The sequence below is a fragment of the Limulus polyphemus genome, unplaced genomic scaffold, assembly GCF_000517525.1.
Source record: "Limulus polyphemus unplaced genomic scaffold, Limulus_polyphemus-2.1.2 Scaffold3211, whole genome shotgun sequence".
In the NCBI taxonomy this organism is placed as follows: domain Eukaryota; kingdom Metazoa; phylum Arthropoda; class Merostomata; order Xiphosura; family Limulidae; genus Limulus; species Limulus polyphemus.
In genome coordinates, this window is record NW_013668821.1 from 60,589 (window position 1) to 78,002 (window position 17,414).

General features: G+C 34.9%; 1 protein-coding gene across 3 annotated transcripts in view; it reads right to left on the reverse strand.

Annotated features, from left to right (window-relative positions):
* Positions 1 to 17,414, reverse strand: part of LOC106468904 (transforming growth factor-beta-induced protein ig-h3-like) — a 107,488-nt gene that overhangs the window by 31,218 nt on the left and 58,856 nt on the right. For all 3 annotated transcript variants that reach the window (XM_013929353.2, XM_022397295.1, XM_022397294.1), the window contains 5 exons: positions 14,715 to 14,927; positions 13,856 to 13,992; positions 10,359 to 10,529; positions 9,796 to 9,891; positions 918 to 1,158 (listed from right to left, as the gene is read on the reverse strand). In XM_013929353.2, the coding sequence (XP_013784807.1) occupies positions 918 to 1,158; positions 9,796 to 9,891; positions 10,359 to 10,529; positions 13,856 to 13,992; positions 14,715 to 14,927 (858 nt within the window). The remainder of the gene's footprint in view (positions 1 to 917; positions 1,159 to 9,795; positions 9,892 to 10,358; positions 10,530 to 13,855; positions 13,993 to 14,714; positions 14,928 to 17,414) is intronic.

A 17,414-nucleotide genomic window follows, 5' to 3' on the forward strand; every position in this document is an offset into this window, starting at 1 on the left:
CAATGAATAGTGGGATTGACCATTACATTATAATGCCCCCACGGCTGAAAGTGCGAGCATGTTTGGTGGTATGGGGATTCGATTCCGCTACCCTCAGATTACGAGTCAAGCGCCCTAACCACCTGGCCATGCCGGGCCAATAACAATTAAGTCAGTGATACATCTCATTATCAAATTGCAACATTAAATGTTTCACATCTTCTGGTGTGCAACCACATACATTAAATTCAAAAACTGAAGCCTTTTAATGCTTCTGGAAAATTTAAATGTTAAACAAGGCTGTTACAATGGTGCATGGCTCAGTCAAAAAAATTAATGAATCACATAACAGGTGGAAATAATTTTGACAAGTACACTGGCACTAAGTTTTCCATACCCAGGATCAACTTGACCTCGTAAGAAACTGTCCTTACGTTTATCTTAAAAAAAAACAAAAAACAGTTTCATGTTAGGTTATTACTTGCCTTGACAATTTATTAAGAAATTGCAGGGACAAACATTCAAATTTGTGTGGTTGCATTTGGCTGAATAATTTTTTTCTTAAAGTCAGCTCTACATAGCTCTATCCAGGGTACAGTCATTCAATTGAGTAAAAATGTATGTTCCTGAAGGAGCAAATATTGAAAATATTGTTTACAAAGAAGTTTTGTAAATAAATTTTCCACTATGAATTCAATAATCCTTAGTTTTACCCCATAGCTTAAAATACCACAACTCTGTATATTTTTTCAAATTTCAGCATGTTCTAGTAGTAAACTACTAAACAGTATGTTAGAATGACTATGTTTTGGCTGTTTCAAAAAGTTGATCATCTTTTAGTATAACTATTGATTAAGACTGTTAATAATGTAAGTATTATGCTGATGATTATATTCTTAAAATTATGATATAAACTGAGATCAATTTCATCAACTTACTAGGTAAGACATGAAGCTTTACTAAATTCTCAGCATGCTCCTTTTCCTTATAAATATCAGATAGAACACTCTCAGATATTTTAGAGAAAGCTTCATCTTTTGGAGCCAGCAGAGTAAATGGTCCATATCCCAATCTTAGTCTCTCGTCCATTCCAGTTTCCCTCAGCAAATGAACCAAAATATCAAAACCTTCCATCTCTTCTAACTGATCCATAATGGTTTTTTTTGGAGGTATTAGCACCTGCAATGTAATGTTGATTTCCAATAAATTATTTACACAAACATTCACCCAAGTATAACAAACTGAATACTGCAATAGCTACTTAATCAATCATGTGCATGCCATATGTTTCAGATTGAAGAAATATGTACAAGTTCTTTGAAAAAATACTGAAATACATACAATATGCCTTACATGGGCATAAAACAACTTTCAATTATTCTACACTTAAGTGTAGAGCTACTTATCCAATATTTACAGCAAAATGTGAGGTTGAACTTAAAAGTTTTAATTATCTTATGGCTAGCTAAAAGAACAGGGTAGTACAACACAAATTCTCTACAGTTAAGGGGAAGAAAGACACCTGTTCCAACAAGCTCTAAAGCTAGAGAGAAATGAGAGATCTAAGGAAAGAGTGCATGCCAGACATACACAATCCTCAAAAAAGTTAAATATATTGCTCTATCATTTGCAAACAGGTTTTTTAATACTTAATAATTGCAAAAAACAACAAGTGTTTTATTGAAGAAGTCTTGGAGAATATATTTAGATTATTTTTATATTGATTTCAATACCTTAAACAATATAGATTTTATAAAAGAGAGAGAGAAAAAAAAGGATTTACATCAAGAACAAGTTTAACAAGACTAGTGTATAATAAATAAAGAAGTTCTCTGATTGAGAAACATAACCAACTTTAAAACTACTTCTCACTGGTATACCTTGAACTTAAATATTATGAATTAGTAATTAGTTTGCCATGAAAAAGTATAGAACTACACGATAAGATCCAAAGTCAGTATGTCTAAATCAGTGTTGGGCAATATTACTAGCATTAGTAATATTGTACTTTTACTCTTAACTGAAAATAAAAGAAATAATACATTACATATTACTTGTAAAAAAAAAAGTAACTAGTATTAGTCATTATATTGAAAAACATTTCATAACTAAATCTCATAAGAAAACCCTTTTCTGTTTCTACTGCTTTGTGAAGCAGAGTGGGGCATATTGGGTTCTCCTATTCATCTATATGTTAGTCTCAATCTTCTTGGCAGGATATATTATGATTGGATTTTGAACAAACTTATACAACATGTACTACACAAAGTTCTAGACCTTATTAACTTTTAAACATCATGGATCAGACGCTGAGATCAAACAAATTGGGGGATTTTAAACATACATCAGAACATTAGTGGAGACATAAGGGTTTCATAAGTACAATTTGCCCTTGTTTTTCTTTTCCTCTAGTTAAGTAAATACAAAGAAAAATATAATTGTGCATAACTTTGAGAAATATATGATGGTTAACTTTAAAAGAGTGATAATTTGTGCAAGAATGTAATTGTAAGTAAAGTTTGAAATCATTGCATGAGACTAACATGTGAAGCACACATCATTTAAGCAGGCAATCAGAAAATGTTTAAGGAAATAACATTGTAGTGCCTATGCATATAGCTATATTTTTATTTGTATTCACTAAGCTAGTGTAAAAATGTAAAAGTATCTTGTCAAAAATTGTTGTTTCAAATTATATGGCACTGAATGATTGCAGTACAAAGATATATTAATACTTATCATAAACACAAGCAAAATATCCTATATTTGACAGTCATAAATTTTAGATCAAAACTAATATCTATGGCACTGACATCCACATTAAATACAACTTTCTGTTCCAATTGCACATTTTTCAAGGTATATTGTCACATTTTTATCATCACTTTCAATTTCCAACTGCAACTGAAGCAATAAAAGAAACATATAACTTTTATTTTGCTCCAACTAGTAAGTAGTGAAGTTAACATTTTTGCACATTGAAAATATATTTCCGATAGATACCTCTTCTCACACAACAGCTTTTCTCATTCAGTGCTGCCCTCTATATGCACAAAGTTTTCATTCACCACTAGCCTTGATACTTCAACCTACCCCATGTGTTTAATGTGGTACAGCTGCTTTCTAGCATACAAATAATTTTGCAACAACCCTCCACACATTCTCCAGTTGCAACTGGCTCCCTCTATACTGTAGACCCCAATCTTCACTTTGAGATTAGGGAAATAAGAAGCACCTGAAGTGGGGAGGTAGGATGGGAAGTGTGAAAGGAGGTAAGTATCTATTGAAAATATATTTACAGTGTAGGAAAATATTAACTTCTGACACAGTTTATTTTACTGAAAATATATTTTCAATAGGTACTTTACCTTCCCTCACATAATATCTTCTCTCATTCAGTGCTGCCCTCTATAGGCACAGACTTTCTCTCTTGCTACTAGCCTTAAAACTCCCATGTTCAACTTGGCTCTACTACATTTTTGCATGCATATAAGTAGGCAGCAACCTTCCACCAATAGGAGTACAACACACTATCCTGAGGCAGGTTATTCCCTTTATACTATTCAGCCTAACATTCACTTCAAAATTAGGCACAAAAGAAGCACCTGAAGTAGGGAGGAAAGGTGTGAAGTGTGGGAGGAGGTAAGTACTTATTGGAAATATATTTTCAGTGAAAGAAAATATTAACTTCTGACAAGGTATCTTACCTCCCTCACATAATAGCTAGAAACCCACATTGAAAATATGGAAGGACCAGTGCAAAAGAGAGGAACGTATCCATGGGAGACCACACCAGATCTGTACCAGGTAGACTCTTCACCCAATGAGGTTGTATGTCATCTAAATGGGAAGATATTAGTTGGAGCACATACATTAATATATATATGTTGGTTGGTCCAGATCAACACCCAACACAAACATCCAGGAATTGAGGTCCTGATGATGGGAGGATTGAGGGTTCCCAACAAAATATAGTAACGGTGGGAAAAATGAAATGGGTGTGTCCCATGGTGTAGAATTGCTAGGGCACATCAGACCATACATAGTGAGTCAACTCCAGTCCAAAACCAGGTGTCATGGGGTATTTATCTCCCAGTTGACATTAGGAGGGTCCCTACTATCTTCACCTCAAGCCTATGAGACAGGAGAGTGTTCCTTCCCATCTTTCTTGACAGGGCATGTGCGCAAATCCATAATCAACACCAGCCACTCAGTAACCCGTGCCTGTGTGGTGGTTCATTCAAATCCAAAGGGACTTCTGGTTCTTGGTTCAGCTCCATGCACTACCAGAACTTACGAGTCGTGACCCACAGGTGGTACAGCAGGAGTATCCCAGCCAACCAGAATATCTGTCCGCCAGTCCAGCTCCTTCCAATACTGAGCTCCCAAGCCTCAGTTTGATGGAGGAGGTATGGCAAAGGTACCCCAGCCAACTAATACATCATGTCCATGGTAGTATGAGGGTTCTCGACTAACACATTCATGAGGACCTATGTTGGCTGTTCTAGCTCTAGCCCAAAACCTACCATGCAGGAACTGAAATCCAGGTAATGGTAGGGTGAAAGGTCCCAAACAGAGTGCATTTTAGTGGATCCACTCCAGTTTATGAGTTTGTGGGAAGATAAACATCATCTACACCAGCAGAACACCAAAGCCCTACTCTCTGCTGAATGGAATTGAGCCCATTCATGAGGAAGCCTCCATGATCCACCAGTCCAGCAGCTTGGAATTGGTAAGTGGAAAGGACTCCCACACTTCACTCAAAGAAGGAGGAATGTGTTGGGGAGTCTGGTGGAATGCTGACACTGGAGATTGTGTAATGGGTGACCATGGAAACTCTATTTTGAAAAGCAGACCACCCCTGATTTATTCAATTTAAGAAATGGCAAGGATGGGTACCTATTCCCCCTGCTTTACTCATGATAGACCATGAGTCAGTACGGTCTGGTATGGGCATAGTTATGAAGCAAAATACCATAAGAATGACCCCATCTCAACAGTGTGTGTTATAGGCCTGGAGAGAGCTGGTCTAGCTCCTGATTTTCACTAGTGAAGAATCCTAGCCATCCACTCGCCTGGTCCAGCTCTTTGCTACACCAGCCTCCAGGTCCTGATCCATCAGAGGTGGTGCACTGGACTACCCAAGACAGTGTGTCTATATATATATGGTTATAGGCCATATAGTGCAAATGTTTTGGCTAATAGTCAGTAAGTATATCTGAACAGGCACAGCTTGCCACTGACCGGGATCCCCTTCTGATAAGGGATGTGATTCTGTAGGGAAAAAAAGAAAGAGAAAAAGTAAACTTACCAATTCCCTGTTAGACCATCGTGTGTAGAATGGTAATAGGTGGAACATGATATACAGACAAGGATGAAACGTCCACATGATGTAGGTACCGAGAGATGAATGTGTTCTGTGTAATCCATGTGCTCAAATGGATAATCTCCTTAGAAGGATGATGAAGATGAGCTACCAGGGAAAAGGTAATGTTCCAAATCTGGTGAGATGACACCTGGAAAAGATGTTGGGAATTGGGAGATAGTGATGTATATGCCAGCCTTATAAGTTGACAAATCCAACCAGTGAGGAAAGAAGGTGAAAGATTCTAGAGAAAGGATGATTTCCAGAGAATAAATAACTGGGAGCAAGACCATGGAAAGAAGCTGTGCAGGCAATATAACAATGAAGACCATGAACTGGACATAGAAGTCTATCTGGATCTGAACGGGAGTGTAAATGTGAAATGGATGGGAGGGAAATTGGCATAAAAAAATAGTTGCCTCACGAGCTGCCAATGTTTTTAGAAGGAAAGAATGATCCAGATAAAGGAGAACATAGGTGTGGTGATAAAGTGTACATGAACTGTTGATGGCGAATATGTCAAACCTCTGATGTCCACAGGCCAAAAGGAGGAGGAAGTACGTTTTAAGGGAGGGATGCCAGAGGGAACAGGTAGACAAGGGTTCAAAGGAAGGACCTAACTGGAGATTCAAGGTTGGCCCTCACACACGTATCAAAGACTACAAGTATTGTGAGTTTAGAAAAGGAAAGTCTGCTTTGTGGTAAACTAAAGCAAAAAAAATCAAAATATAGATGGGGATGAAACATGCTATTATCCTGCACATAATTGTTACATGGAGAGGGAGGGGGGGATGAGGTGTTTTGATGAAGGAACCACGTGTAAAAGGGAAGTTCCAGAGTTATACGAGACTGAGGACACAAATAAAATGTAGCATACCTGTGGATTCATGTCCAAAAAGGTTGAGGGAGGCCTGGCAGCATCCTCAGGTGACACATAGGATTTAATGGCATAAGATGGGGGAGGAAAAAGGCTCCTTAAATCCTTGTCCCCAAGACCCAGGTTCTTCCAAAAATGGAAGATCTTGTCCAGGTCCAGGAGAAGCCAGATGTCTCATTTAGTGTTCAAGTTCCAATTGAACTAAAACCAATACCTCTTCAGCTGAAAGTGTCAAACTTGAAGCTTGAGAAATGATATTTGAAGTAATTGTAGTCATGCTAGTTGTAGTCATGACACAAAATTCCTCATTCATGGTTCAACAAAGAAGTCACCAAATTAAATAGTGGAGAGAAAAAAACAAAAGACAAGTGTTAAGTTTACTTCAACACAAGTTGTAATTGAAATGCTGAACTATCTATAATTATTACTTCGAGAAAAAAAACAAAATAAATCAAGCAAATGCAAATGTGAACAAAATGAGGGAAATTAAAAAATGTCTGAACATGATAGTGCCTAAGCAAGAAGTCAAGGTTAAGCTGAATAGTATAGAGGGAGTAACCTGCATCAAGAGAGTGTGTTGTGCTCTTATTGGTGGAGGGTTGCAGCATGCAAAAATGAAGTAGAACCACAATGAATGTGAGGTAAGTGGGAGTTTTAAGGCTAGTGGAGAGCAAAAAAAATTGCATATATATAGAGAGAAGTGCTGAATGAGAGAAGCTATTATATGAGTGAAGGAAAGATACCATGTCAGAACTTTAACTTTTGATATGATACCTTACCTGTTCTCACTTAATAGTTAGAATCCCACATTGACATTGTGGGATAATGGAGGGGCCAGTGCAAAATATACCTAGCTGAGCACCATTTGGAAAGCATCTAAAGAGCACCCATGGAGTGTGACATCTCTTGGTAGAGGAACACACCCATTGGAGACCACACCACATTTAAACCAGGTATACTCTTTGCCTGTTGTGAAAATACATGTTGTTAATTTGGTTGAAAAAGGAGCACATAAAATACTCAATTGGATATGCCATATGGTGTAGAGTGGCTAGGATGTGTCAGGTTATACTCGGTGGGTGAACTCCAACCCAAAAGCAGATGACACCAGATATTTATCGTTTGGTCCATGGTAGAAGGAGGGTTCCTACCATTTTCACCTCAAGAAAAGAAAGCAAGGGTTCTGTTCTGCCATCATAGACAGGGCACATGTTTACATACCTAGTACACAACCAACACCAAGCCACCCAGGAACCCAACATTCAGGCAATGGTAAAAGAGGGAATGCAACATAGTGGTTCATTAAAATCCAAAACCTGGCAGTCTGCAGTAGGACAAGGGCTCCCTACAAACCAAATTTGTGAAGACTTATCTCAGCTGGTCCAGCTCTAATACAACAACAGACCACCCTGGAACCAACATCTAGGTGGCAGTAAGATGAGGGTCCCAGCTGGAGGGGTGAATTGCATTTTTGGTGGATCATTTCCAGTCCATAGCCAGGTAGCATTGGATATTTTTCTTCTGGTTTATGGTAGGAGAGTTCACACCATCTACACCACCACCCTACTCTCAACTGAAGGGGATTAATCACACTCAGGAGAATGCTTCCATGGTCCACAACCCCAGCAGCTAAGAGCTGGTAAGTGATTAGGACTCCCTTACTTCACTTGAAAAGAGGGAAAACATGGTGAGGAGTTCTGGAAGAATACAATGGATGATCATGAAACCCTATTTTTAAAAGCAGGCTGATTTATTCAACCAGGAACAGAGGGATGGGCAGTTATCCCGACATTGCTTGCCTCATGATAGTAAAGGAGGTGGTCTGGGATGGGCAAATATATGATGCAATATAACACAAGGACAAATCTACTAGCAGTCCTGTTGAACACCCCATCTCAACAGTGAACATTATAGACCTGAAAAGCCATACAGTGCAGATTTATGGATTTGTATACCTGAACAGGCACCATTTGCCACAGAGTGGAATCCAACATGTAAAGTTGGCCAACTGTAAGGAAATAAAGAAATATAAAAACACTTACCCACTCATGGTTGAACCAAATTGTGGAGGATGGCAATGGGTGGTATCCAGTACCCCGATGAGGATGATACAGTCACATGGTAAAGTTAATGAGAGATGAAGGTGTGTGATGTGGTCCACACACCAGCCTGTCCACACACACTCAGAATGTCCCAAAAACAAAGAAGCCAAGGATGTAGGGAAGGGGCCAAGAAAAACAAGTGTGCCAATGTGGAATACATGAGTGAATGAGTATCTTTCAGCAACCCCTCAGGGGAGTAATGGATAGAGGAAAGGATTGGTTAGGTCCTGGGAAATATTTCAGTGGTATCAGGGACAAATCCCCTACCAGAATCAAAAACTCCAAGTTCTGAGAGTCCATAAACAGAAACTCAGAATGATGGTACACTAATTCATAAGTATTTGAGGGATAGGGGGTATTTTGATCCCAGAATATAATAGTGCAATAAACAGGTTTGCATGTACCCTGACTTCTGGGGAAGGAAAAAATAACTAGTTAATCTGAGAAAGGAGAAGAATCATTAGACACAGGGGATATAGACAAAAGGTAACATACCTGTGACACTATATCTAGGTCTGAGAGATTCCACAGTAGGAATTCGGGATTGCATTGCAAAGGAAGGAAGGAGGAAACGGGCTATCCAATTTGGCATCTTCCTGTAGAGGTTCCTTAAAAAAAGGATAATGTGGTCTGTGATCAGGAGACACAGCAGGTCGCACAAAGAACCCAAACTCAGACATTCAAAAAACAATATATCCTCAGTAGAAAACACGAAGCCTAAGAAACTGCACATTAAAGTGTAAAGGCATTATTAACAGTAGTAGTAGTAGTAGTAGCTGTTGTGAATTGAAATTTAGAAATTAAAATTCAACTGAGAGTGGATAATGAAATATCAACCTACAGTATCAAGTTTCACTGTAGAAACAAATCAAAATTGTTAAGAAACTGGACACAACTAAGACAGTTGTTTAATAAATTACAATATTAATGAAAAGTACAAAGCAAACACAAGTGAAATTTTGAGATGTCTGCATATTACTATGCTAATAAATCAAAAAGTGAAGAATGGGTTCTAAAGTATAGAGAAAACCAGCTGCAACAGGAAAGTGTGTCACTCTCCTATTGGTGGAGGGTTGCTGAATAATTATCTGCATGCTACCATGCAGCTGTAACACGTTAAACTCATGAAGTAGGTAGTAGTAGTATCAAGGCTAGTTGCAAGCAAAAAATTGGTACATATAGAGGGCAGCACTGAGCAAGACTGCTAATATGCAAGTGAAAGTATGGTATCGTATTGCAAATTACATCTGGTAGCATTGATGAATAGTAATCAAAAGGGAAGTTTGGTAACAGTGAAGAATAATATTTGAAAATATAAATGAAAATAATGTATTATATATTTAAAGTAACTGTAATAATATTAAATTTTTGAAAAAGTTATGCAATATAATACTATTACTCATAAAAGTAACATTATTAACCCAACTATGCCCTAAACAGAAGTGCACTGCAATAAGTAAACATATACAAACCTTATCAACAACATGAATAGTGCCTTCACAAATGTCATTATCATAGCTGACTACTCTTGCACACTGTGCAGTCACTCTGTTGTCAAAACCAGTGAACTATAAGGTAAATTCAAAACATAATGAAGGAGTTTAATTTGTAATAAACCAATATTCATATTCACTTTCACAACAGAAATTTTGGCAGCATGATATTTTACTTATATATATCAAAACTATAAATTACTCTTAACTGATTTATTGAAGTCTCTCTCAAGTCAGCATCAAACTTCAGATGACAGAAATAAAATAATCCATCTTCAAAATCTAGTATCAGAATACATCTAAGTTAATTCAGATTGAAAAGAAAAGTATCAAGGTAATTTTAAATATTACAAAAAAAATTATGTCTCACATGATAATTTGAACACAAATCAATTTTTAACTTTTTCTTTTCACTTTTATTTCTTTTGGATGACAACTTGGAATAAAAGTTAGTATTATATGCTCTATGGTCAATAATGAAAACTAAATCATGTTGACTTTTAGTTATTAGTTAAAATTTTGAGTATTTTCTACAGTATTACCTGTGAGTATATATTGATGCGGATTTCCTTATCTTCAATCTTTGTTTTTAACATCTGATTATTGTGAAATTTACAGCTGTGAACAATTGGCTGTGCAACATGATACATCAACAGTTCTCTCAATTTTTGGGGGTTTTCTTTCAAACCTTTCTTCATGCCTTCTGGTAATGCCTACATAAAACATAATTTAGATTTGAAAAAACAACAGATAAAGAATAACAAGAATGAAACCAATTAAATAAAGTTGCTTTTTATATTAGACAGAATACTTATATAATGCAATATACAATACTTTTTAATTACATTCACCACAAATTATGGCACACTTGACTGATAGTGAAGTAAAAGAGTAGATAACTTGGTTATAATTATCAAAATAACTTGTACAAGTAAATATTGTCACGACAGCAGAAGTCACGTGACGCTGGTAACACGTAATAAGTATCTAGAAGGTTCGTGAATGCTCGAGTGTTTGCTAGATGTGCTGTATTCTAATATATAAGCCCAACAATCAATTGGAATGGGAATAGCAGACAGAGAGATTGAAGATATAAACGGACAATTGAGTCAAGTGCGGTAGAAAGTAAATTGCATGAATCGTTTGTTGAGAATTATAGCATGTTTAAGTTAAAGTGACTGTGGAAATTAAGTGTATTGCAAAGTTTAATTGAGAAAGAATAAACTAGTTTTATTTGAGAAAGGACTTGTATTGCTGAAGTTTTTCAGAAAGAATTTTTACGAGTAATTATGTTTTTTTTTTGTTTTTGTTTTTAATTATGCACAAAGCTACACAAGGGCTATCTGTGCTCTGCTGACCAGAGACGTAAAAAATATTATACAAGTAAAAACTTTTCAAAAAAAAGAAGTAAATGTAGGATGGGTAATATCAATCCTTCAAAAACAATTCAAACAATGTAGTAGGGATAGCATTTGTATCATCCCTACATAATTGTGATTGAATAGTTATATATTGCTATATGTTAATTCTTGCCTGTGCTGTTTTATTGGTTAATACTAGATTCTGCAACACTTTTACAAAAACATTAAAAAAAAAACTAGAGTTTTAAAATTTTTAAATCGTAGTATGTAAATGATACACAACTCACTCTCCATGTATCCGATATCTACAAAATTGTTGACTTTTTCTGAATAAGGCATGTACTAAATTATGCTTGATGCATTACTTTCTATAGTAGGCCTTGAGCCAGGTAGCCAAAAATGACACTTTACATTCAATTCACTACTGAATTAAAATGAATTTCAACTGAGGTTTTTTAAAAACAGGGTATTTAATGTTTCACTCTTTCTCTAAAAATATTCCACATTAATGTGTCAAGTACATTTCATATTGTCCCATTAGTCATTGTGTATTAGCTAAAAACAATTTTCACATGAGTCATATAATGTGTATTTTACAGACCAGAAAATGTAAATTACAGACCTAAATAATTATACTTTTTAGCAGAACAAAAATATTATACTTCTCTTAGGTGCACAACACATTGTAAAGTTGAAAAGTAAATATTTATCCATGCAGCTTCATATATTATTCAGAATGAAGGCAAGTCTGAATGAGCCCCAAAAGTACTAACCCACTTTTTTGTTTTCTGGGTTAAGTCTCTTTTTAAGAATACCTAATACAAAAAGCATTTTTTAGTAACAATTTGGAATTAAACTCTGTATTATACACCAAAAGTTTAGTTAGATGGTCCTTAGAACTAGTTTAATGCATAAATTACAGATCAAAACATGATTTTTTAAATTAGTTTACTGTATAAATTAAAGACCAGATCATGATCTCTAGGAATAGAGGAATAATATTTACAGGATTTGTTTTAACTCTCTTATTACAATAGGCCAACTAGAAAAATAGGCTAACGAAAATGCAGACTCACTGTTCAATTATGTTGCAAAGAAAATTGTTATAAAAGCTAGAGTAAATGTAAGCTAATGTTTCTTGATATCTTCTAAAATTGTCTTTTCTTAGTATAGGTATGTAGAATATAAATAACCATATCAAAAGATGATTATGAAAGTGGGTAATACCAAGCTCTTCCACCCAAGCAAAAACATCAGCTTGCATTATACATTGCAGCACTGACAAGGACAAGCTTTTAAGACCCAGCTCCCTTGAATCATGGCAATCATTGTTATCTGCAGCAAAAAACCACTCTCTCAAAGGATACTGCAAATGCCATGCCAGGTCTTCATGCATTCACTGGATGTGATACAGTTAGTGCATTTGCAAACAAAGGGAAGTTGTCTGCACTCAACATCATGAAAGGTAGTGCAATATTTCAAAGAGCATTCAATTAGCTTGGTAGAATTCATGTGAAGATGTAAAGAACGCGGCAGAATTAAGATACATCATGTTTTGTGCAAAGGGATGGGAAATAGATTCCCATCAACTGCCCCAAGTCGCTACTGTCTACACAAGCATATACTGCATGCTAATTATCAAGCTTTCATTTGGAGATCATGCCTCATCCTGATGCCAGATATTCTGTTTCCCCAAGGATGTGGATGGAAGAATCAAACAGGTACCCAGTGTTTTTTCTCTAGCAGGATATTTTCTGATTATTATCTATATATAACAATCTATACAACAATATGTAAATAGAAACATATAAATTGGTCTGGCATCTTTTACTTTTTAACTACCATATATGAATGTTTGGTTTGGATCATAGGTCACATTTAACAGAAAAATCTATGAAATTAAATGATTTACTTTGACAAAAAACAGGTGGGGTGGAATTGACAATTGAATGAACAAGTGTATTAACTACAACAGAAAGTTGTAAATTGACTTATCTAAAAGAATAAAGCAATACATGCAAATTGTCTAAAATTTCATATTTTATGCATTGTAGTATACCAAAGCCCAGAGGTGTGTTCAAAAAACAGCTATTTATTGAGAACACTGCATTGTATAAAAGTCTATCATATATTACAGTGATTATACAATGTTAACCTTCACAAAAAATATTATGATAAATATTCCTCCAAAATGGTACCGATGACCCTACCTAGCCCACAAAGCTATCTATTGTTTCATGGGATAAATTATTGTATTCTACTTTACCTTGTGATACATCTTTTTTTTATTGTTCAACTATAGAAAGAATATTCATTGTAAATGCAGTTTTAGTGGTTTCATGGAGCTTTTTATCTGTCTTCAGAGTGAGAAACTGGATTTGTTTCAATCCTGAAGGAGTCAAGACTTGCTGTGAAGTTTCACTACCTTCAATGATTGCAAGTCACTTTATTTCATCATTAAATACAGTTCATTTTACTTTTAATGTCTATGTATCATTTCCACTTGTACAAACAAGTTATTCTGTCTTTTTTCAACAAACAGTGTATATTTTTTGTTTTAACTTTATACCAAGTCTCAACTTTTTCAATCCACCACTACAAGTCACTACTCTTGTCCTTCTGCTTACTAGTTCTCAAATCTCTAGTTTCTGAGGTAAGGTAATTTTACCACAACTTGCCTGAATAGCCTTCTTGCTGGGGACAAAGAAAGTAGCATTCTTCATACTGTCTAGAATGCTCCGAAGTTCTGCCGTGTCAATCAAATCAACAATTTCTATCATTTTATTCTTCTCCAGTGATGTTGTAACTGAATCAGCTATTAAAAACATTTGTTTTTTTTCCAAATTAATGTTTTTTTATATCTTGAGTCACCTCAACTAACTTTCTTGACTAACATTACAACAGAAAAAGTTGTTAAGAAATAACTAACATTTTGCAGGGCTAGAAACAACTATGGACTGCTCATACTTTGAGTGCATAGTGAATGGAGTTGCTGGCTCTGTAAATTGTCTGAGTGTCAATCAATTAGGTTTTTATATTTCAAGTATTAATCAACTAAATAAAACAAGCATCAGTACTGGGGCAAAAAAAAATTCTGTTTGATATTAAAGAGCTGAAAAAATTGAGTTAAAATAAGTAGTCTGAAATATATTCAGTGAGTATTTAAACTTTTACACTGATTTTCATAATTATTATTAAGATAACATAGCAAAGTAACTACATTGTTGATATTAACATGTAGCAAAAAAGATGATCTTTAAAGTTGTTTCAGATTATTTTCAAATTTCATAGTTACTTCATGAAAACAGTGAAACTAAATTTTTAATGAAATGCACAATGTATAGTGGCAGAAGATAAAGTTTGTATCTCTAATATGAAATCTGTATACATTTAACTATGTAAAATTGAAAAGTGCATATTATAAATCTGAAATTACCATAATAAACTACTAATATATTTTACATAATTCATTTTTAAGCAAATTTATCTACAAGTACTTCAGTGTGTGGTGAATTACATTATTGCAAAATAACCTACCCTGAGATGGAACCAAGACACCATCTATTATGTGAACAATTCCATTAATTCCTACAATATCTCGAGCAATTATCTGAATATTATTCACAAACAGCTTATTGTCTTCATTTCTTGTCACTGTAAGATACTTGTCAAGGAGATTAATAGTGCCAGCATGATGAGGAATAGCCGTAGAGCAAAGCACATTAGGAAGTATGTGATTCTTCAGGATAGCTGAAAGTAAATGCTGTCATGTTCAAGGTATATTTACAAGATCACACTTGTTTATGATTGAGTTTCAGGTGAATCACTTTTTAAAGTAAACCTCACAACTTGTGACACCCTGTTTGAACTGTAAAGCTTAAAGTTACAAAGCAGACTGGCATTTCAAGCATTCCTCATTTACTAATATTTTTACAATTCAAAATTAGACTTTTCAATATTTAGCTAATTAAGTAAATCAATGCAAAAATACATGAAAGCAAGTACATTAACTTTTTAATCAGTTGATCAACACCTACAAGGTTGGCAAATAAATGTAAAAAATAATAATAATCCTAAAAAATAATTATCTGGTGTATTATAAAACAAAAGGAATTTAAGGAAATTTTTCTTACAATATATTTAGAAACAACGGCAACAAGATGGTTGTATAGGTATCTTACTTAAAGACTTAAAATATTTATATATTTATAGGTTGAAATGATATAAAGTGGTCAATTTTTAGCTCTGGGAAACCTGCTAAGACTAAAATTTAAGAGAAAATCATTTAAAAAAAAGCCCAATTTGCATCTGATATTACACGTATGAAAGACATACAGTAGGCTGGTTTAACCTATCTATATTCTATGTTAGGTCTTCACTTTTCTGGTGTTTTTCAGGTTTTTCATCTTTAGTTTTTTGTAGATATCCCAAAATTGAGGTTTTTCAAAGTTTCTGCTTTAATATTGTATGACTATACTAATATACTGTATCTTCTCTGTACACTAATTTCTCTTATGGGAATAATAAGAGGTAGAAAACATAGTTCTAGTTATGTTAAAGCTTTATAAGCGCTGCTAATATTTTATATGAAATTGTAAAAAAAAAACTCACTGTTAGAGATACACGACAATTTCAGCTTTAGTTTAATGTAAGCGTTACGATTTAGATATGTTATATAACATCGGGTGTCATATTATTTATTTTTAGAGGCAATATTTTATGGTAAGTATCTTTACGAATCATACATTGTGTAGTTAAATTGTTATGAACAAGCAATTGTTTACAGTGAGATTATTGCATCAGAATATCTAGTATTGCATGGAATGTTCTAGACTTCTGTGAGGGTATAAATAAGCATTGAAAAATCATTATCTAGTTTTAGTTCTAGAGTGCATGATCTAGAGTTTAGCAATAAAGAGTGTATAGTGATGATTTTTAAAGTGAAATTATCAAAGACTGTATTATAATAACAGAGTAGAGAAGAATAATTTGTCTTGTCAGTTGTGTTCCAAAGTAATTGAACCAGCCTGTGTAGACCTTGATGAAAAAGAGACAATTAAGTAAAGCTTTGGATAGAACTGTGGTAACCAACAGTGTAAGGAATATATGTATATATGTTTCATTTGTTTTTAATGTAGAATTTTAAAACAAGCAGACTGTATTGCTGTTTATTTATAGTTGAAATTTATTCTCAACATGTCACAGACATGTAAAGAATCCAGCCTTACAAAAGTTGACAGTGGCAAGCCAACCAGGATCTACAGTGGTAAATGGCAGTAGAAAAATATGTAAACAACAGCAGCAAAGAGTCCTATATACACACAGCTGTAGTGGTGGCAAAAATATTGTAAAAGTCACAACAACACTATATAACTATGTCAACTGACTTTGATAAGTGCATAGATAGGGGTGAGTGACTTGGGCTCAAAGATAGCGATCTACAAGAGATTTTTAAACAACAACAAGACCTATAAGAGAAGAGCCTCAACAGAAGACTGAGGAGGAGAGGCAGAGAAGAGAAAGACCGAAAGAAGAAATGAGCATGAAATATAAGCCGAAAAAGAAAAAGGGGAGATAGAAGAGACTGGAAATAGAGAGAATAAGAGCACAAATTGATATTGCCAAGCTTGCTAAAGATAAAATACTAGGAGAGACTACACGATTGGGACAGATATCTGCAGACAGTATTATTTGCTTACTAAGAAATCCTACAAGCGAGTACAGGATTTTCACGAGTTATTGTATGAACGAACAGTATGAGGCCTGATGCAGATATTGAAAGAACTGTGGGCAGGAGAAGAAGAGTCAGAAGTGAGGGTAAAATAATGTAATGTATGGAATATGAAAGTACGTGGAACACACTGTTGTACATTGTTGAAAAACAACCTATTAAACAATATTTTAAAATCAGAGGTGAGTGGAAGGTTTTATGTATGGACAATGCATTTCAACAGTAAACAAACACAACTGTATCTTCCTCATTATGCAGTTGAATGTCACTGCTGAGTTGACTAACTTAAACAGCATCCTCTTGAACTGGTAGCATCCATGTAGTGTCATGAAGGCTGTCTTCTCTTTAGATTTTGTCACAATCAGGATCTGCCAATAACCTTTACTGAAGTGTATTTTGGTCAGGTTTTTATGTATTGATGGACCGGATTCCTTAGAGTAGGTGTCTGTGACTTGTTGATGATAAATTTCAACAATAAACAAACAGCAACACAGTCCACTTGTTTT